The sequence below is a fragment of the Peromyscus leucopus genome, chromosome 15 (assembly GCF_004664715.2).
Source record: "Peromyscus leucopus breed LL Stock chromosome 15, UCI_PerLeu_2.1, whole genome shotgun sequence".
Taxonomy (NCBI): Eukaryota; Metazoa; Chordata; class Mammalia; order Rodentia; family Cricetidae; genus Peromyscus; species Peromyscus leucopus.
This window is the reverse complement of record NC_051076.1, coordinates 69,899,286-69,921,039: the sequence shown is the minus strand read 5'-3', so window position 1 is coordinate 69,921,039 and position 21,754 is coordinate 69,899,286. Positions and strand designations below refer to the sequence as shown.

Genomic DNA, 21,754 nt, shown 5'->3' with positions numbered 1-21,754 from the left:
TCCACTGACTATCTCCTTAGCTTTCCCACCCTTCTCTATTTTTGAAGCATCAAAAACGGAGTCTCTTGGATTGCTCCTCCAACCAGGCCCAGCTGAGGCAGGGAAGCCCGGATACCTTGTTTCACAGGAGGCGTGTAGTGTTTCTGTGTGGCGCAGGACCCTGCGCATTGAAGCAGGACAGACCGAGTGATGGGGGCGTAGCCTCTGCCCAGGCCAGGGGGCTCAGAGCAAGGCCCTTCCCATCACGTGGCCTCTGTCCTAAAAGCAACCGACCAGAGTTGTTTTTCTCTAAATTCAGTGGCTGCTTCTTAAGCAACCATTGTCCCAATCAGCAGCCCCAACTCTGCAGCCACCAGCCGCTGTTCTGCGGCAAGGGCTGCAGCCGGCAGGAATTCTGTTCCCTCAGGCACCAACTCTCTCACAGCCGCTAAAGGGAACTCTATCTAGATCTCTACCCCTCTCTAGAATTCAGGCTTCAAAGGTTGAGGTGGAATTCTGCTGGCTCAGAGAGGCTGAATAGCAAATAGCTGACCTTCCCTCCTTGCTCAAATCTTCCCAAATAACCAGCGTGTCCTTCTGTTCCGCCCGGAAGTAAGAAGCCTAGCTACACGTGGCTCCTCCCTACCACTTCCTGTCAGCTAGTTGCTGACTCAGCCTCCTGACTGCAGGTAAATTTTATTTAGTCAAACAAATGTAACGCGTCTTTTCATCACTAAACAAATGTTCCACAGCATAAACAAGTGTAACACATCTTAAATTAATATTCCACAGCAAACCGGTCAGGCCAAAGTGCAGAGATCTCTACCAGCTCCTACCATGACCTGCCCTCAGGGGCTGGGTGAGCAGCGGTGGCCACCTCTGGTTCTCTGCACCCACCTACCTGGTTGGCATCATTAAGACAATTGCTGCTGTTGCTGCTGAGCTGGGTAGGCATGGTGCTGATGGAGGTGAGCGCCATGGGCTGCTGGGCCAGGAAGGTGGGTGAGGGCTGGATCAGGGGTGGCGTGTGTCCGAAGGCTGAGCCCAGGCCCCGCTGCTGGCTCAGGATCTGCTGGTAGGCCACGGGATTGATGGGGTGGGGGAAGGTAAAGGCTGGGCTGCAGGGGAGAACAGAAGGGGATGGGGAACATGTGGGTTCACAGCCAAACCAACACTTCCTGGGCAGACAGGACTGTACCTGAGCTCAGGATGGCACGATGCCCATCATACCACGCCCATGGCTTGTCCTCATGTAGGCTTACTGCCCACACCTAACTCCGTGAATGCAACCTTGACCCTGGGCAGGCTGGCTCCCTGCAGGTGCCAGGGTCCAGCTCAGCCCCGCACCTGGCTGCTTCTGCGCTCTGACACCTGGGATGCACCCTGAGGCAATGCTGTCTATTGGAACTTCACTTGACCCTGGGCCACCATGTTCTCTCCTTGGTACTGAGCCCTTCAGCTGGCACCATCCCCCCCCCCCGCCCCTTTTAGCTTCTGCTGCACTTACAGGCTGTCATACACCTGCAGGCACTTTTTCCTGGCAAGACATGAGGGGATGCTGGTGGCCCTGAGACTATGCCACCAGAGACATACGGTTTCCTCCTTGCTCACCCCAGCATCTCTGCAGTGTGAGCTAATGCCGTGAGGAGGCCCCATGTAGAGCCTCCTGTCCACAGCACCGGGGACATGTTCCTGGACACAGAGGTCCATAATCTGCAAAAGAGGCAGAGACGAAGCCTCGGTGTCTTAAGGGGGAACTCAGAACAATGCTAACCTCAAATTCTCTCTTTCTCTCTCTCTCTCTTTTTTTTTTTTTTAGATTTTTAAAAACATTTTTATTTATATGTCTGTGGCTGTGTATGTGTGGGTACCCACAAAAGCCAGAAGTGGGCACTGAATCCCCTGGAGCTAAAGTTACCAGTGGTTGTGAGTTGCCCAATGTGGGTTCTGGGAACGAAATCCAGGTCCTCTGGAAGAGTAGCAAATGCTCAGTAACAAGTGAGCCATCTCTCCAGCCCCATCAACCTCAAATTCTTGCTCCTTGGTGTGGGCTTAGTCTTTAAAATGCTCAGTGCGAGAGCAACTTGTTACGCAGCAGATTTTGAAAACAACTGCGCGTAAGCGCCTGTATCCAGCCCTCGCAAGTGGCCGGGGCTGGGGCAGGCACACGTTTCGGTCATGCTGGTTGGATCTGAGTCCTCGGGGAGGTGCATGGAGTGGAAGGGGGGCAGCAGTGTTGATGGCGCCACAGTGAGACCTCTTACCAGCCCTTGAGATGTGCTTTGGGCATGGATCGCACACCAGTGTCACAGCTGGTGTGACCTTTCGTGTTAGCCAACAGCGAGATCCTCTGCCACACTAGGGAAATACTAGAACAGCCACTTCATTAACAACCGTGTGTGTGTGTGTGTACACATAGATGTATATATAGTTTTCAGCATTTGTATATGCAGGTAAGGAACATGCCCAAGTATACATATGGAGGTCAAAGACAACTTCGGGTATCAGTCCTCACCGTCCAACGTGTTAGCGACTACAGGCCAGCCGTGAGCCTCTAGGGACCCTCCTGTCTCCACCTCCATCCCTCCACAGGAGTGCTGACTATGGATACTTGGGCTACATGCCTGGCTTTTGACATGCGTTCTGAGGATTCAAACAACACTTACACTCGTGTGGCTACTGTTTCTACCCACTATGTCATGTCCCCAGCTCCTAAGAAGGCCACATTTGACCTTGGCTCCCTCTGATGCCATGGTGGAACCCCTGATGACAGGTTTACCATGTAAGGATGTACCCCAGGGTTGGCATGAACTCTCTGTGTCACTATTGATTTGTTGTTGTTTACATATAAGACCTCTTGTAGCCCAGGCTGTCCTCGAACTCACTAGTAGCCAGTGGTTTTGAACTTCTGATCCCTCTGCTGCTGTGTCCTGATTACTGGCATGTGCCACCACCGCCTGGTTTTATACAGTGCTGGGGACGGAACCCAGGGCTTCGTGCATGTCAGTCAGGGCCTCTACCAAAAAGCCACATCCCCAGCCTCACTGTTGATTTTGAATTATCAACATAGTTGCTAGTGTGTTGAGACACTGGTGTTAATTTCTGTCTTTCTCCAGTAGAAAGCTCTACCCGAAAGGCCACATTCTGCCATGTGGCCCCAGCCCAGCTCCCAGTTCTTACCCCCACGTGCTGTCGGGGCTCACCTGAGGGCACCGGCCGACAGATGTCCATAGGAGCCGCTGGCTGCTGAGCTGCTCCTGGAGTTGTTGATATAAGCTACCAGCGAGTTGGGAGAGGTCCGGATCATGCGCTGCAGGTCGAGGCTGGCGTCTGAGAGTGGGGAGATGGAGAGCGCCCGCTTGCGGCTCAGGCGGGGGGTCACTCGTGGACTAGAGAATCGCGACGCTGTGGACAGCCAAGGAAAGACATGTTAGTACCACCGATTTCCACCCACATCATCAGTGTCCATGATTTCTCCGTGCTGTGGTGTGGTGGTGATAGGCTCATCTTCAACACTGAAGAGGTTCTCATGGGCAGGGGAGTGAACAGTTACGCGCCACAGGGTCACGGGCTTTGTTGCAGATGGTATTGCACCAGAATTCCCTGCACCCTGGAGAAACCTTGCTAAACAGAGGCTGGATGGCTGCTCCGCTGCTGTCTTAGAGTGATACTTGGCTTCTGGCTGGCTTCTAGGAACCTACTGGAAAGGATGCTGTGAGGGACCAAGGAGTCAGAGGAAGGGCAATGGGGAGAGGCCGTGTGGCACACAGATGTGCTCACCCTTGGGGACCCTCAGCTCTGAGCCACCTAAGCTGTGGGAATGTGTTGTTTGGAATGTTTATACCTCCTGAGCATGCACACATATATCTCTGCATGTAGGTACATAGGCCACTCCTGTATGTGTGTATACTAGCACACATAGACACACACACACAGAGACACACACACACACACAGAGAGACACACACACACATACACACACACATACACACACACACACATATACACACACACACATACACACACACACACACACACACACACACACACACACACACAGGCTCCTGGCACTCCAGGCTCCAGTCTGCTCTCCCTCCTTCACCTGCTGAAGAATTCTGAATCTCTCCCTGGACAGCAGTGGCCAGAAATACTCTGACATCACTGGATGACTCGGGTCACTAAAGTTTCTTTACTGCCCCACGATGGGGTCTTACGGTAGTGACAGCCTTCGGGGCTGCCATAAGATGTGAAGTTAGCTGATGGGTGGCCTAGCCTGTAGCAAAATAAGGTGAATGCTGGGGTGTGTCTTCACCTTTTTAGATACCTGTGAGGAGCATGGCCTCGCTGCCTGGCTGGCCTCCATCTGGGACTCTGGGCCTTCATAGGCCTCGGCTGGAGATGCTGCTTGCAGCAGCCCTGGTACTGCCCGAATGCTGTGCAGGATATCACACAACCTTCCCCAGCTGCCCGAATGCTGTGCAGGATATCACACGACCTTCCCCAACTGCCCGAATGCTGTGCAGGATATCACACAACCTTCCCCAGCTGCCCGAATGCTGTGCAGGATATCACACAACCGTTCCCAGCCTCCCTCTAACAAAGGCAAGATGGTGTGCTGTACAGGCTGTTGTGAAGCCACACAGAGCTCCAAGCTACCTGTGACCCTGTCCACACGCCTGGGTGAAATGACTAATGCCCAGGGATCCCTCAAGGGGTGAGCGGGCCTGTGTGGACAGGCAGAGTGGGCTGACAGTGTATGATAAAGAGCCAAAGTCTAGAGAAGATGCCCAAGCCTGTGGCAGTGAGACCTATAACACTTTCACCCCGTAGGCTTCCGTCGGGGCATTCTCTGAGTACGCCATTCCATGCTTTGATGATCCTTACCTCAAAGCTAGGTGCAAAAGGAGGTCCTCCCCCAGACTTTGCTATGAACTAAGTGGAACATGAGGAGACGCAAAGGATCTAGCATCTGCTCAAGGAAGATTCATGTAGTCTTTGGCACATTATTTTCTTTTGGCATGTGTGTTTATGTGTGTGCGCGTGTGCGTGTGCGTGTGCGTGTGTGTGTGTGTGTGTGTGTGTGTGTGTGTGTGTGTGTGTGTGTACAGTCCAGAAGACATTCTCAGGAGCCTCCATCTTTTTTAGACAGGCCTAGAACTCACCAAGTAAGCTAGGCTGGGGGGTGGGGGTGGGTACCAAATCCCAGGTATCAACCTGTCTCCACCTTTGGGAGGATGCGCCAGCATACCCTTCCGCACAGGGCTCCCAGGGAACGGAACTCAGGGCTCCAGGCTTGCAAGGCAAGCAGTTTCCTTGACGGGGCTATCGCCACAGCTCGTCGTCGTCGTCGTCATATATTTTTCAAAAGGAGATTTCGCTGCTAACACTCTGACTCCCACCCTCTCGGGTGCCCCTAACAAGAGGAAGCAGGCCAAAACTGACAGTGGTATTCATCTCTGTTATTCCTGGCCCTCGAGGGAAATGTGTTTATTAACGCGTCTCTTCCCTTGATAAATCACTAAATAGGAAGAAAAGCCTGGCACTCATTTCCCGTGCTTTTCCCGTGATTTATGTCTGGGGACCGGGGCGCTCCCAGCAGCCATTCATCTGTGGTTGCTGCCTGTCCTAACACTGGCCACCGAGTGACCGGCCACTGGCCTGCTCTCCCTCAGAAGATGCCTGATGTGGCCAGTTCCTGTCCCCACCTATCTCGGACTCTGTCTCACCCATTAGCTCCCCTTCCCACCCCTCCCCTTCTAATCCCACCTCTTCCCTCTCCCCTCCCCTTCCATCTCCCCTCCTATCCTCCTTGTATATGGTCACATATGTGAGCATGTGTACATATACATGAGTATGCAGGGAGACCATGTCAACACTGATATTTTTTGAGACAGCTGGTTCTTTGGCCTGGGCCCACCGATTCGGCTAAGCTGGCTGGCCTCCAAGCTTTCAGGGATCCTCTTGCCTCCCACTGCTAGGGTTACAGGTGAGGTCACCCCTGTCATGTTCACTGCTGGGGTTACAGGTGTGGTCACCCCTCCCGTGTCTACTGCTGGGGTTAGAGGTGAGGTCACTCCTGCCGTGTCCACTGTGGGGTTACAGGTGCAGTCACCTGGGAATTTGAACTCATGTCCTCATATGTTCAAGGCCAAACCTTTTGCTGAATAGGCCAAATCTTCCCTACCACATCCCCCCCCCCCACTTTTATTCCTTTTTTGAGGCAGGGTCTGATGTAGCCAGGTGTGGCCTTGAACTCCTGATTCTTCCACTTACATCTTCTAAGCGCTGGGATTACAGGTGTAATCCATTACAGCTGGCCCAGGTCTTTCCTGGGCTCACTCTTAGGTTGTGTTCTGAGGAATTCAGCCCAAGTACTCTGCTTACACTTCACTGACCAAAGGCCCCAGCTTTCACATGGAGGAATCACAGAGCCGAGGACCTAGGTAGAGGCCACTGTCTTCCTACCTAAGTTACAGAACAAGGACAGTTAGCGCCTTTGTATCCTGGTCAACTCAGGTTCACCAAACGGCCTCTCTGACCCAGCTCACATGCAGCCTGTACTCAGCAGTCTGTGAGACACGCACTTTGCTCTCCTCAGCCTCAGGCTCCTCTCTGTCCCAGGCTGGGCCTGGACTCCCTGCTGGAATCAGTCAGTCCCCTGAGGCCCCAGCCATGTCTGCCTCTCCCCTGTGAGATCAATGCCATCGGCTTCTGAGCCTCCCCCTCCGCAGCCTGCATAAAGAATGAGCATCAGGATGGAGGTGACATCCCAGTCAAATTAGTGCCGATATGACAATAAAACACGCAGCGGAGGAGTTATAGGGCCACGAGCAGACAGTACTTCAATCAGGACACTTCAATCTTCTTGGGGTGATGGGGGGGGTAGGTTCTGACTGCTGGCATGGTCACAGTACCAATATCAGCAGCCTGGTGTGAGAAAGTCCCATGCTGGGGGCCAGGGACCAGGGCTGGACTCGCTCTCTCTGCAGAGCCACCAGCAGAGGAAGGGATGACTTTGGATTCGAGGCTAGTTCTGTTCTCTTCTCAGGGGCTCAGCGCCTAGTCTTCCTGCTAAAAACCAGGCAGGAGAAGAAAGGACACGGAGGAGAGGCACCTGCAGCACACACAGCCTCTTCTCCCCGGGCCCGCCCTCACTGTGGCCCAGGGAGGAAGGTGGGCAGCATTGGTGTCTGGACTGTCAGAGGCCTTGCTCTCTTTCTGACCACCTAAAGTGTGCCCCGTGTGGGGTGCCCACAAAACCCACGAGAAGCTATTGTGAGTTCTCAGACACAGACAATCTCTTCAGCTGATGATCAAGTTCACCCCTTCAGGAAAAAAAATGTGAAGTTCTAGGGGGTGGGGATGTAGCTCACTTGGGGGAGAGCTTGTCTATCAAGTTTGAAGCCCTGGGTTCTGCATCCAGCACCACATAAATCGGTGTGATGGTGGTACAGGCCTGTAATTTTAGCACCTGGGAGGTAGAGGCAGGAGGATCAGAAGTTCAAGGTCATCCTCAGCTACATAGTGAGTTCAAGGCCAGGCTGGGCTACAGGAAAAAGTTCCATTTTAGGAACTGTTTATTTAATCCCCAAAGTTAAGTCAGTTATGAATGTTAAATGTACTGTCGTGCATTGGGTACTTAACTAAGGAAAAACCACGTTGCAGGTATGGGAGAGCTGGAGGAGGATCTGAGGGCTGAGGGCCAACCAGCCTTCTCCTCAGATTGCCTCACAGTCTGGCAGATCCTGCCGCCATGCCTCTGTAGGATACACAAAGCCTCTGGAATGTTCTCTTCTCTGCCGGGTGCCCTGTCTCCAGACATGAAGGCAAGAGCTGAGAGAGGAGACAGTAAGGGGCTGGGTCAGGTCAGGTCAGGACCTGCATTGGCGTGCTTACGAAAGGCAGCCTGGCGCCTGGCCAGACCGGCGGAGAGCTCTTCGGGGGCAGAACTTGATGTGGTGTTCAGCCTCATGCCTAGTGCCTAGAACCTGACCTGGTATGTGATACTGGCTGTGATGGTTATGGTTTTGTTTTGTGAACTTGACACAAACTGGCCTCCTCTGGGAAGAAGAAACCTCAAATGAGAGATTGTCTCCAAAGCCTGGTTGTAGGAGAGCCTGTGGGGGCATTTTCTTGATTGATGATTGATGTGGGAAGGGCCAGGTCACTGTGGGTGGTGCCACCCCTTGGCAGGTGGTCCTGGGTGGTCTAAAAATTCAAACTGAGCAAGCCAAGGGGAACAAGCCAGTGAGCAGTGTCCGCCATGGTCTCTGCTTCGGTTCTTGCCTCCAGATTGCTGCCTTGAGCTCCTACCCTGGCTTCCTTCGGTGACTGGAAGTTCTAAGATGAAATAAACCCTTTCTCCAACAGGTTGGTTTTGATCAGTACTTTATCATAGCAGTAGAGAAACCTACCCAGGAGGCATGCTGAGCAAACAGCCTTTGACTGCACGCGCGTGCACGGGGCGTGTGTGTGTGTGTGTGTGTGTGTGTGTGTGTGTGTGTGTGTGACGCCATTTCTTCTGCAGGAACACTGGGCACAAAGGAACTTGGTCAAAAGATCCAACTGCCCTGGCTCACAAGGTCCACTTGAGGGGAGGAGGAGGAGGATGGGGTTGGGGGATGCCATGGAGCAGGTTGGGTGGGGCGGGGCTTATTTAGCATCTTTCAGAAACACAGCAGACTATCTGCACAGGTACTGAGCTGAGTGGAAATGTCCCATATACTATAAAAATCTGAAGCAAAGATCGAAGCTCTGTCTCCCACTAGTTTGGAAAGGGCTGAGGTAGATCCGAGATGGTGCATCAGCTGGAGGTGCTTGCTGCCAAGTCTGAGGACTGGAGTTCCATCCCTCTGTCCCACATGATGTGACGAGAAAACCAATTCCCATATGAGCACTGTGGCATGCATGCTCACGCACACACAACAAATAAACAAAATACAAAATTGAAGAAAAAAAGGAAAGAAAAGTCTGAGCCTAGCTCAGTGGTGGGGTTGGCATTTAGCATGTGCGAGGCCCTAGGTTCCAACCTGAGTGAAAAATAAAGAGTGAATCTGCTTGGAAACTCCCAACTGAGTAAGATGAACAGGAAAAACAGAACATCCTTACGGATTGGTATGGTTTTCTTGGGTTGTGACAGATTAGGAACCAGGAGAAAGAAGTAGCTGGCTGTTCATATTCTGTCCCCCAACCCTCCCCAGCTACCACCTGCCATTCCAATCCTGCTCAGGACCTTAACACGGCAGTGGAGAGGTAGGTGGCTGTGGTAAGCTACAGCAAGGGCTGGTGCCCTTGGAGGTGGGTGTTCCCGGCCCGTGAGCTCCTCCAGCCCCGATCATCCTGTTTCTTAGACATGCCCGGGCCCCAGACGCAGCCAGTGCTGGATGTCCTGGAGAGCATAGTGTCTGCAACCCCTTCTAAGCCACCCACAGCCGGCCCCAGCTCCCCTGCCCACTCCAGTGGCTTCTGCACGAATAAGCCTACGTCATTCTCTCCCAGGGCTCCTGTGCCGGCCGCTCTGCTGACTCAGCAGGTCTTACAGGCTGTGAGCCGCCCGGTCCACCAGCAAGGCTGGCTGTCTTATGTGAAAGACATCCCGGTCAGCTAGAGTTGGGTGCCTGGAGCTCCCCCGGTGCCTCAGGCGCCCAGGGCTTGGTGCCTGGGATGACTTTGGAGGTGCACAGCTCGCAAGCCCTCTGGCATGCCACCACGGACAAGCAGAGCAGGGGGCACCAGGGGACCTGCTCTGGGAGGCAGCAATGAGGCTGCAGGAAAGAAGACTCCCTCAAGAGACGCTTGTGTCGGGTCCCACGGCTAAGTGGAATTTCCCCCAGGAAGCTCACACTGGAAGAAGGGAAGGGCTGAAACCGGGGGCCAGCCTGAGGGTGAGCTTGTCTCCCAGAAAGAGTTCGCACAGTTCTGACAACTTGTCAGAACATCTTGCAGGGAATGTTTAATGGATAGATCCCACGTTGACCAGGACCGCTTAGCTATGTATACCTCTCACGCTCCATTTAAACTTAAACTTCCTATTTAAACCCTGAAGATGGAGTGTGTGTGTGTGTGTGTGTGTGTGTGTGTGTGTGTGTGTGTGTGTCCACTGGTCCTCTTTGTTCCTCTTCCCAGTGTGGCCACAGTGAACAGATCCTTCTCTACTTTTCACTATTACTAATCTGTTTAGTTGGCCTATTGAGGATGGACTGCTGAGCTGGGCTTGTTATTGCTGCCGGGGCCCAGACTCTGGCCCTGATAACTCTGGTAAGTGCAGTGCTGTGGGGAGAGGGGACAAGCCACACCGAGCACACTTGGGAGGTGATGAGGACATGATGCCCAGAGTGGCCTATGACCCAGGCAGATACTCCATGTGGGAGGGGGTGATGACAGCTAAGAGGTGGACTCCTGGAGATGAGGGTGGATTGGAAGGAGGTAAAGGGATACTGGTAGTCAGAGGTCACTCCTAGCATTAATTGAGCACCCAGTGGATGCCAGCCAGTAGACCACATTTACCTTTATTCTACATTTACTGCATAATCCTCAGTTAGCTTCATCCACTTGGCATATAAACATCGTGTCCCACTTACTGATATCTCTAGACCTAGCTATCCCAGAGAAGGTGGGGACAGCAGAGGCTGACCCTGGTCCCCCCTGCTGCCTCCTCGCTAGGTCCCAAGGTATCAGTGCTGGCTCCCTTCTGCCTCCTGCCCTGCTGCTCTGTGCCGACTCCAAACCCAGCTGCCCAGCTGCCTTCTCAAGGAGAGAGCTCAGGAACTGGCAAGGGGGCATTGTGGCCCAGCTCAGAGAGCTAGGCTTAGAACTCCACCTAGAGGACGTGTTTGCTCATCCTAAGCAAGGTCCTAACTCTAGCCGCAGGAGAAACACTGTCATTTCTCTGTCCGTTGCATGCATGGCAGTGCATGGAGGTGCACACCCCGGCAGGCGCTCAGGAGCGCAGCCACAGTGTGACGCCTCGCTGCCCAGTTCTGCCTCTCCTGCTGTGTGGGCACATCTGCTCAACTCGGTCCCCTCGCCACGGCATCAATGCATCTGTCCACTTGCCAGTGATGTCCATGTTTCTGCGCTAGCCCTTGGAGGGAGGCTGCCCAGAGCGGCGGAAGCTGGCATGTGGGCATGACTCTGCACTTGACCTCAGCACCTGCCTCCTCCCTCCTGCTGCTGTGGCTGGGTTTGCAACACTGGAAAACACTGTGTCCCAGATGCACCCTCCCTAATCCCTGACCTCACTCCCTGCTGTGGGAAAGGATGGGAAAGGAGCCCCACAGACGTCCTACACTGTGCTGAATCCTGGACCCAACACCTTCTTGGGGAAGGCACTGAAGGGTGGGACAGACACTAGACTGAATGTTGGCAGCATTACTTTGGCACTCAGCAGCCTCCCATCAGGGAACGGCAGGCATGGACAGAAACTTGACCTTGCATGTGTAGTGGTGGTGGGGAGCGGGGTGTCTTTAAGTCTCAGAGAAGCAGGACAAACCAGAGGAGGCAGGAAGCGTCTGGAAAGACTTCCTGGAGAAGGAACACTTTCAGTCCCACCTCTGTAAAGAGATAGCTCAACTGGACAAGTGGAGAAGGACACCGAGCAGAGCTGCAGCGGTGGATGTGGCCGGGAGCCCAGGAGTGGGGCCTAGGGTGTGAGCGGAGGCCTGGATGCTACGGGCCCACCCTGAATCTCGCAGCCTCGGCGGCCTCTAAACAGCTGCCACAGCCCGTTTCCAACCTGCTGCCCTGCAGGACCAGATGGCCTCTCTGTGGCAGGTCTGTCTCCCCCACTACGTGCCACTGTGGCATGAAGAAGCTGCTCCTGGCAGGGCCAGAGGAGAGCTGCCTGAAGGTGCCACCAGTCTAGTTCCTGACGGTTTCCACTCTGCTTAGCTTGCAGCCCCGCGCCCTTGGACAGCTCTAGGGTTGCTAGGTGGAACGGAGTCTGGACGGAGGGGACAATGGTACTGAGCTTCGGTGTCTTTCCCACGGGCAGGGGCTGCATGCCGACCCAGGGGCTCGCGGTCAGGGGGCTACGGCACTCTGTGAGAGCAGCCACAAGGGTGGCTTCCGGTGAGAAGGAAGGGCGTGGTGTCTGCTGTGCACTCCAGACCTCATCTGTCCAAGACTCCCGACCTCCCACCCCGTAAAACAGCCCAGCTCATGCCCCATCTTGTCACCGACAGCCCATCCTAGACCTGGCATTGACCTTGGCTCTTTAGGATGGTTTATAACTGTTGTCAACTCGGAAAGGTACAGAACCATCCAGGAGACACGTGTGTGGAGCATTTTCTGGATCGTGCCGACCGAGGTGAGAAGACCCACCCTGACTGTGAGCCACACCGTGCTGTGGGCTGGGGTCCAGACTGAACACAGGAGAAGACGGCGTGTCTCTGCTTCTTGACTGGATGTGACCTGCCCTGCTGCCTCGCGCTCCTGCCACCACGCCTTCCCCACCGTGACTGAAGCGTGAGCCGCAACAAATCTTCCTTCCTACGGCGCCTCTGTCAGGTTTTTTTTTTGTTTGTTTTTTTTTACTAGGGGTGGGGGTGTGAGGCGTCCAATATTCGGTCACAGCAAAGAGGCAAGAAGGAACGTAAGTGCTGCGCTCCTCTTTCCCTGCCCGTCCACGTCCGAGATGGGAACGCGTCTTACATCTCTAGCCAGTAATCCCCCTGAATGGAACTCACCTATGGCTCACGGAAGGACGGGGTCTACTGCTGCCTGCCCCGACTCAGTTCTCAGATCAGCATGACTCCACAGCCCCATTTCACTCCAGCAAAGCCTTTAGCAAGCCCCAGCTGGGTGGCACGGCCCACCCCAGAACACCGACCTCAGCACCATTCCTGCCTTTTGCTTGATTTCTACCCACCACACGGGTCTCCTGAGCCCAGCAGGAGCCACAGCTCAGGCCCTTTGCATCAGGCTGATCCTCTGCTGGGACAGCTCTTCCCTGAGCTATTGGGTGGACCTCTTCAGCTCTGTGCTTGATTAGCATCCCCTGCACAGCTAGTGAGGGACACCTTTGTCTCCCTGACTCTCTGACTCTTTCTCGGAGTTGCATCCCATTACCCTAGGATGCGCCTCCATCCCTAGTTTACCCATCTCAGTTTACCAATTCCCGGTGCTGGGCGGTGTCTGCAGCTCCCACTACAGATTCTTCCCAAAGTTAAGTGAGTACGTTCTGTTCCTTGTGATGACCACAGGGCTCTTGGCCACCCAGCCTCAGCCCCCATGGCAGCAGCGTCGACAGTGTTGGGGTGCAGTGTGGACTTCCACTTGTGTCCCTTGCCTCCAGAGGGACTGAGTGACTGCTTTTTGTGCCAGCCAGCCACTCACCCTCCCTCGCCCCACACCATTTCCCCTCCGTGCTCCCTCGACAACGACTCACCATCCACAGGATTGAGGTAGTCATGGAGATGGGGTGCGCTGGCGGCACCTCCACTCTGCATTAGCAGGTCCCCATAAGGTGTAGGGTGGCTTGCCATGAGGGTCATCTGGTGGTAATAGTCTGAAGGGTTGGCAGCCGGGGCAGCAAGACCAAAGAGCCCTCTCTCTTTCAGATGCTCGTGGGCCACTGCCACAGAAGGGAAGAGAGAGAAACCGTCAGAATTCACTTTCCAAGGGAGGGCTCGGCAGTTAAGCATACACACTGCTGTTGCCGAGGGCCTGAGTTCCGTTCCCAGCACACATGGTGAGTGGCTCACAGCTACCCGTCACTCCAGCTCCAGGAGATCTAATACTCTCTTCAGGCCTCTGGAGGAACCTACGCAAACATGCATGCACACACACATGGAATGAAAATACATAAATAAAATCTAAAAAAACCAGAATTTACTGTTTAAGGAAGTAAAAACAAATTCACCTCTGGCCTGGAGTCTCAACGGGGAAATGTCTTCCTCAGCAGCTCTCTGCTGTCTTTTGGAGGCAGGGTCTCTCACTGAACCTGGACCTCGCTGATTCTGCTAGACTGGCCAGCAAGAGGACATCGGTCTCTGTCCCCCCAGGGCTGGGAGTCCAATGGATTGCCACTGGGCCCTACTTTTTGTTTCTTTTCTTTTTTTAAAAACTTGAGTTCTGGATGATTGAACTCAGACTTGCCAACTGAGCTGTCTCTCCAGCCCCCAGGATAGAATTTAGATCTGAGAGAGTCACTATATTACACGACGGCTCACTTCTGGTTCAAATCAACCTGATCCAATGGGTTGGTCCCTTCTAAGCCTCTGAGCTGACACAAAGTCACTGGTCTGTCCCTGGGGGTTGGGGCCTCAGCTGCCTGTAACTCAGCTCCAGGGGATCCCTGGGGGTTAGGACACCATCTGTGTTGATGGGCACAGAGACAGAAAACAGAGATCCGGGCAGCGGCTAGCTCAGCTCTGTCTTCCTTTTGATGTTCAGTTCCTGGAGATATTCCTACACAATAGCCCTTACTTAACACTGGCTTCTGCAGCCTTTGGTGTGTTGCAAGCAGCGGTCTGTTCCTATGATGTGGCTGCTATGGTCTGGTATCCCTCAGTGGCTCATGTGTGAAAACTTGGGTCCGCAGAGCAATGTGCAGAGGTGGTCCTTTGGGGAAATGACTGGATCATGAGGGCTTTGACGTAATCAATAGCTCCATCCATTGATGAAATCGTAATTTTACGCGTTATTGGAAGATGATGGACAACAGCCTGGCTGTGTGGACAGAGCCACCGAGTCACCCAGTGTCCCTGCTGCTCCTGCTCCAGCACCACTTACCATCAGCAGGGCTGAGGCCCCTGGCTGCAGAGATCATTGAGAGTGTGGGGCTGCTGTGTACAGACCGGAGGTAGTGCTCCATATGGGGGTTCACGTAGGGGTGGTGCGCACCGAAGGGGGATTCCCCGGGGCCGGCGGGGTGTGGAGAAAGTCGGATCAAGGAGATATCTGAGATGACAGGGCTGCCACTCAGGGTGGGAGGCCTGTGGAGACAAAAGGTGACATTCTCAGAAAGGCCCGTGGGGCAGAGGAGAAGCCATCGCCATGGACAGGTGCCGATCCTCCATGTCAACCTCCCTCAGCCGTCTCTAGCTTAGAGTCAGACCCAGCCAGGGTCCCCGGACCAGAAGCCCCATGGGGTTTGAAAGAGGGCTTTGTGGGTAAAGTGCTTGCCTTGCAAGCCTGAGGATCCAAATCCAATCCCCAGAGACAGTGGTAGGAACCGGGAGTGGTGGCATGGGCTTGTAGTTGCAGCCGTGTTGAGATGCAGGAAGACACAGGCAGACCCCTGGAACACACTGGCTAGCCAGGTTTGCTACCTGGCAACGTTCAAGGCCCGTAGAGACCCTGTTTCACACCAAAGGTGGAAGGCACCCGAGGAACGACACTTGGGAGGTTGTGCTCTGACTCAGGAGGCTTGTGCGCACTCACAGAAAGGACGCTGCACACTCACATCGCCAGCGCTACAGTCCCGGTAGTGGAACTCTGAGCACTTCCCCTTGGGTTTGCTGGGCCTAGGCTCAGCTGACCCACATGTGTGCGCTGCAGCCCTGCTCCTGTGTGCCTGCACATGTCAATGCATAGGCAATGCATGCATGCTAGGAACATGGACAGGACACAGACCAACAACCATGACAATACCAGCTCCAGGAATGAGATCCTAAGAGCTCACGGCAAACAGGCTGAGCAAAAGGCTGGATCTGCAAGGGCAAATGTTTAGCTTCAGTCAGATCACCCAGACGCGGGGCCAGTGGTGAAGGAGAAGTTCAAGATTCAGGATCAGCTTTTCTGTGTGAGGTGTGTGTGTGTGTGTGTGTGTGTGTGTGTGTGAGAGAGAGAGAGAGAGAGAGAGAGAGAGAGAGAGAGAGAGAGAGAGAGAGAGAGACTCCCTGACTGAAGCTCCTTCACCAACTTATTCCACATCTCCCAAAGAACACGGCTAGGGTCTCAGGTTGGTCTCCCAGGGCCACTGGGGAAATGCTGGGTTCAAAAAATAAGACAGAGTGGTTGAGGAAGACACTTGATGCCACCCCTTGGTCTCCACATCTATGCACATACGTGCATAGGTACTTGAACACACACTAACATATACACATGCATATCCTCACTCACATACACATATGAAAGTCATGAGTCTCGCCCAAGAGCCAGACTGGAAGCCAGCCTCTGCCCTCAGGCGGTCCAGTTGGACATGCTGGCATTTCCAGTTCACTAAGACACAAGCTTCCTCTCACTGCATCCTCCCTGGCACTTTCCCCGGCAGCTCTGCCTGGTGGTCCCTCTGAGGCATCACTTAGCTGGTTTCCAGCGGATCCTGGGGTGTGTGTGTGTGTGTGTGTGTGTGTGTGTGTGTGTGTGTGTGTGTGTAAAAGGCCACCCCTACATGTGTAGGCAGGGTTTGGACTTTGGGGACGGACAGATGGGGGCCTAAATCTCTGTTGCCACTCTTGTGTGGCCTGATACCACACCCCTCAGAGCTGAGTGTTCCTGGACTGCGGGCTGGTGCGGGTGTAGATGGATGAGCAGGTGTAGACAGGTGAACAGCAAGTGTGTAGAGGAGCTGTACCAGGCGCTTAGTAGGTGCTTAGCCAGTACTTCCCCGTCTCACATTGAACAACACGGGAACACAGAGTTCAGCAGGCGGAGCACACCCAGCTCACCCTCCTGACATGCCCAGCTCACGCCCCCTTCTCACATGTCAGCACAGGAGTTCTGGCAGGAGACTAAAGGAGAAGTTGAGGTGATGAGGACCCCACGTGGCCGGCCACGTGCACCCTAGTACCAAGACTGGGCCTGAGCTAGCACGCCCAGACCCTTGGTAATGGGTCCCCGGGGAGCTAGAATGACGGCAGCCATGTCTTCCTGGAGGGGCTGTCTGAGAGTGCTTCAGGCTGGGAGCATGAGCAAAGTTTTCACAGATGGGGATCTGAAGGGAGGGAGGGCGTGGGCTGTGAAGCCTGGAACAGCCCTGGGGCAGGAATGGACGTGTTCCATCCTAATGGATTGAGAGGAGGGGAAGGAAATGGGAGGGGGCGTGGGGGGGAGGGGTGGGGGGCTGAGCCCCACCCAGCAATGCCTGTCTGGGAAAGTGAACAGCGTGCTGACTCACCCAGACTCAACCTGAGCACCTGGGTGGGAGAGGGTGGGAGGAACCCACCCAGAGCAGCTGAGACAGGACCATGAGGCCAGAGCCAGGCAGAAGCCTATGTCCCATCTCACAGATTACTGGAACCCAAAGAGATGTTGGCATGATCATGAGGGGCCAGTGAAGGCAATAAGTTAAAAACCCTAGGAGTTGATGGTCCCTTGCATGATCTGGAGCCACTATGAAGATGGGAAAGGAGAGGCTAGACTCTTGACTGTCAGCCCACACCTCTCCTGGGCTGGCTTCTGGGGTGACCTGTGACCTGTAGACAGGCTGCAACTCTGACCCCAGCTGCCACCTTCTCATCTGCACACTTCTCAGCTGCTCTCATTTCTCTCCCAAGAGTGACATCAGAAGCCCCTTGCCCAAGAAGCTTCCCAGGTCCAGGTCAAGGTTGGATACCCTGTGAGCTGCTCCTGTGGAAGATGGAGCCTTTCCCATTTTGAGCTTAGCTGATGACTGGGCTCCCTTGGGGGAAATGACAGGTGGTGACATGCTCAAGCTTGTCCTATGTCCCTGGTGGGTGGACAGGCCCAGGAGTAGGCAACCACTAGGTCTGCTTGCCAAGTACTAAGCCTATGCTCACTAGAGGCCATGCTACTGTGTCAAATAGATGGATGATGGATGGATGGATGGTTGATGGATGGGTAGATGGTTGATGGATGGGTAGATGGTTGATAGATAGATGATAGATGGATGGATGGGTGGAATGGGTGAGTGGATGGATGGATGGTTGATAGATGGATGGATGGATGGATGAATGGATGGATGGAATGGGTGAGTAGATGGATGGATGGTTGATAGATGGATGATGGATAAATGGAATGGGTGAGTGGATGGATGGACAGATGGGTGATGGATGGATGGATGGTGAATGGATGGATGGTGGATGGATGATGGATGGAGATGACCAGTGAGAATAGCAGGCACAATAGCAAAAGACCTGGGTTCCATTTTAGCTTATCTCGGCTTACTCTGAGCTGTGTGACTGGGAGAAAACTGTGTGCCTTCTCTGTGCCCGTCTCTTCATGAGCAAAGAGCCATCACAGCCATGAGTCTATGGACTGGAGGTGAGGAAAAACATGTGCCAAAGGGATGGGGAAAGCTGGGGACGTTTCCCAGATACACATCTGCATCCCTGGAACCTGTGGTCAACTGCATGGGACATGGCAGACACGGCAAAGGCAAAGTCTGAGATGATGCTAGTGGCCAGTCCTAGACGTCATCACAGGTTCCTCAGAGGTCGGGAAGCACGATGGAGAGAGCCATGGGACCTGGAGGTAGAGATCAGAGTCCCAAATCGAGGAATGCTAGGAACTGCCAGGGGACCAGAGGCTAGAAGAGGAGAGCAGGTTCTCTGTGAGCCTCTACAGCACAGTGCCATCTTGCCATCAGCCTGGTGAGGCTGCCCTGTGGCTTCCTATTCCCAGAGCTGGGAAAGAATGTATTTCCACAGCTTTAAGGCCCCGATTTGTGCCAACTTGTGGCTGATGAAGATCCTGTCCCAGGGTGGGGTCAGCCCTTGAGGGGCAGGAGGTGCCACCCTCGTCATCCCAGTCCCTTTAGTGACTATGGGACTCTCAGAGACTAGGGCTCATGTGTTATTTTTGGAGATGACCCACGTCCAGGTGGATGCACCTTCTGTGGCAGCCAAGGACAATGGGAAGCCCTCCGTATCAGGCTGGGGTTCTCTGGGAAGGGAGAGTGTGTAAGCCCTGTGTTCCCCCCCTCTGTTCTTACAGGGCTCCAGAACGTGCCTTCCCGCCGCCACCGGGATTACACGGTCACTGATTCCCCATAGCAGAAACCACCCGGCGTGACACACCAAGCCGTAGGCTCCGGGGGACTGTCGGTCTGTGTGCTCCAGCCCCACCTCTGGGCCAAGATGCCTGCCACCCACCAGGATCACAGTGCTGTGATGGGCAGGCCATGCTAAGAAGCAGGGAACCTGTGTCCTCATGCTGTTGCTAAGCTGCTGGGAACAAGCAGCTGCATCCCAGCACCCATGGCGTCTTCTTTCTCGTTCGGGACCCCACCAGGGCCCGCTGACCTGTCAGAAGGGAAATGAACTCGCCAGTGCCCAGCCTTGCTGCCTGGCCTCTCTGTTTTCCTCTCTGCCGGAGTGGGCAGGGCCTGTGTCCGCTCCTGCAGAGCCAGCAGGCCTGTGCGGGCCGCCTAGGCCCTCCCAGCACCCAGAACATCCCCTCAAAGCTCACTCCTCCTTCTTCCTGAGGGGGTTTTGTTGCTTTGGGTTTTGTTGGGTTTCTTTGCTTTGTTTTGTATGGGAAGCTAGACATTGGCAAGCTTGCTCATTATGTTTTCTATACATCTACTTGGAAAGTTCCAAAAAAAACCCAAAACACCTCATTTAAAAAAAAAAAAACCACATGTATTCAGGGCAATGGCAATTTCAGAGTTCCAGCAGGTTCGTTATTTGTTTTTGGTGGTGCCGGATCTAGCACTTCATGAACCCTAAGCAAAACCTCTACTCTGGATTATATTCTGGCCCAGGAAAGGTTGAAATCTTTTTTTTTTAATGTGTATATTGTCGGGCTTGGCGGCATATGCCTTTAATCTCAGCACTCAGGAGGCAGAAGTAGAGGCAGGCAGATGGATGGCTTTGAGTCTGAAGCCAACCTGTTCTACATAGAGAGTTCTAGGCCAGCCAGAGCTACAATGTGAGAGAGATCCTGTCTCAAAAACAAGTGTGTGTGTGTGTGTGTGTGTGTGTGTGTGTGTGTGTGTGTGTGTGTGATTCTTTGTTATTCTTCAGGCATCATCCACTTGGTGTTTTGAGGCAGTGTCTCTTGCTGGTCTGGAATTCAGCTTGGGCTAGGCAGGCTTGCCAGGGAGCTGGGATCCCCTTACTTCTGCCTCCCCGGTACTGGGATTACACGCGTGTGCTGCCACACCCAGCGTCGCCCCCCTCCTTCCTTTTCATGTGTGTTCTGGGAGTCAGACTCTCACAAAGCTATCTCGCTCTCCTGCTGTGGCTCAGCTGCTCAACCCCGTGGGTGGAAGCTCTTGCTGGCAAGGCCACCTAGCAAAAATCTGGCACCATCCTGGAGGGTGAAAATGTGAACCCTGTGACTCGGAAATTCCAACCCCCGGGTGAATTACAGAAGCCACTACACAAGATGTCCAGAGGACGGGACAAGGGTGCCCCAGCAGCCATGTTGAAAGGCACAAGCGCACCCCAGATGCCTGGAGATGCAGACTGCTGGAGAGTAGCAAGAATGAATGAACCAACAAACATTGGACAAATGAATGAAGGAATGAAGGGACAGTAGATGAAATACTGACCGTCAAGTATGAAATCCAAGTTCTCAAAGAAAATGCCTGCCATAGTGGTATTTATAGAAAGAGCCACAAAGCAAAACCTGAACCATACACTGTTAGGGAAATGAGTAGCCACAATCTATAAAATTCTCATCCAAGTCAGCAGCACTGTTAGAGGTGTGTGCCAAAGAGAAAACGTCAGGGAAACTGGGGACAAATTGCAGACAGCAGAGAAGTGACAGCCATTGGGCCGAGGAGTGGGACACATGGGCCCCCAAGGTTCTAGCTCATCCCCAATCCTTTACTGGAACTCCAGAGGTGGAGGCTGGATGATCAGGAGTTCAAGGTCATTCCTGACTACATGGGAAGTTAGAGGTCTGCCTGGGCTACATGAGACTGGGAAAAACAACATCAGTATTAATAAAAGAAGCCAGCAGGCAGGAAAAGACTGGAAACCCTTTGCTGCCTGGACTTCATACAACCAACAGAACATGCTCAAAAAAAAAAAAAAAAAAAAAGCCCACAATAGGTAAATTATTGTGTGAGTTAGGTGCTATGTAAATGACCTACACAAGGTCACGTGGCTCCTGGCCAGTGCTCTTGGGCATTTTCTCTAAGCTAGGTGATTGGCTTTAACTGTAACTTGACACAGTTTAGAATCACCTGGGAAAGGTTTCAGCGAAGGATTATCAAGATTAGGCTGTTCTGTGGTCATGTCTTTGGGGAACTGTCTTGATTACATCTGATGTGTGAAGACCCGCCTACTGTGGGTGGCATCATTCCCTAGGCAGGGGCCCCTGACCTGTCTTGGACAGAGTGGTCTCTTCTTCTGACTGCAGATGGAATGTGACAGTGGCTTCAGGCTCCTGGCTCCTTGACTCCCCCCCCCCCCCCGACCCCCAGCGATGGACTGGGACTTGGAACATGAGCCCAATAAACCCTTCATCCCCCACGGTGCCTCTGTCATGGAATTTCATCACAGCAACAGGTAAGAAATCAAGATAATAACCCACTCCCATTTTCTCCGGGATGCCTTTCCTTTCTTAAAAACTCTATTTGTATTTCTGGCTCCGTGTTCCTGGTCCAGTTTACTGCCCTGGGACACAAGAACCTGGGTGTTTTGGTGGGTTCCCTGGGATTCAGACCCACTCCTGTACCACTCAGGCTGGGCACAGGATCAGAGTCTGTGGTCTGTCCCCACAGACCTTTCTAATCTGCTTGTCCATGGTATTTAGCAGACCCAGATTTTGGAGAAAGGATGGCTGTGGGGATCCAGGCCTCTGGTCAGTGGTTGCCTGAGCGGGTGAGGACCCTGGGGTGGAGAATGGAGAGGCTGCCGGGCTGTAGTGAAAAACTTATATGAGCTACTAGAGAGCATTCCAGGGGTTTGCAGCTGTC

The 21,754-nt window shown here is 53.7% G+C and overlaps 1 protein-coding gene across 1 annotated transcript in view; it reads right to left on the bottom strand.

Moving 5' to 3' along the window:
- The window catches only part of Gli2 (GLI family zinc finger 2), a 237,589-nt gene that overhangs the window by 23,933 nt on the left and 191,902 nt on the right, over positions 1-21,754 (bottom strand). Inside the window, exons 4-7 of the mRNA XM_028879813.2 lie at positions 14,713-14,915; positions 13,367-13,552; positions 3,183-3,384; positions 881-1,097 (exon numbers count right to left, since the gene is read on the bottom strand). Coding sequence (XP_028735646.1) covers positions 881-1,097; positions 3,183-3,384; positions 13,367-13,552; positions 14,713-14,915 — 808 coding nt within the window. The remainder of the gene's footprint in view (positions 1-880; positions 1,098-3,182; positions 3,385-13,366; positions 13,553-14,712; positions 14,916-21,754) is intronic.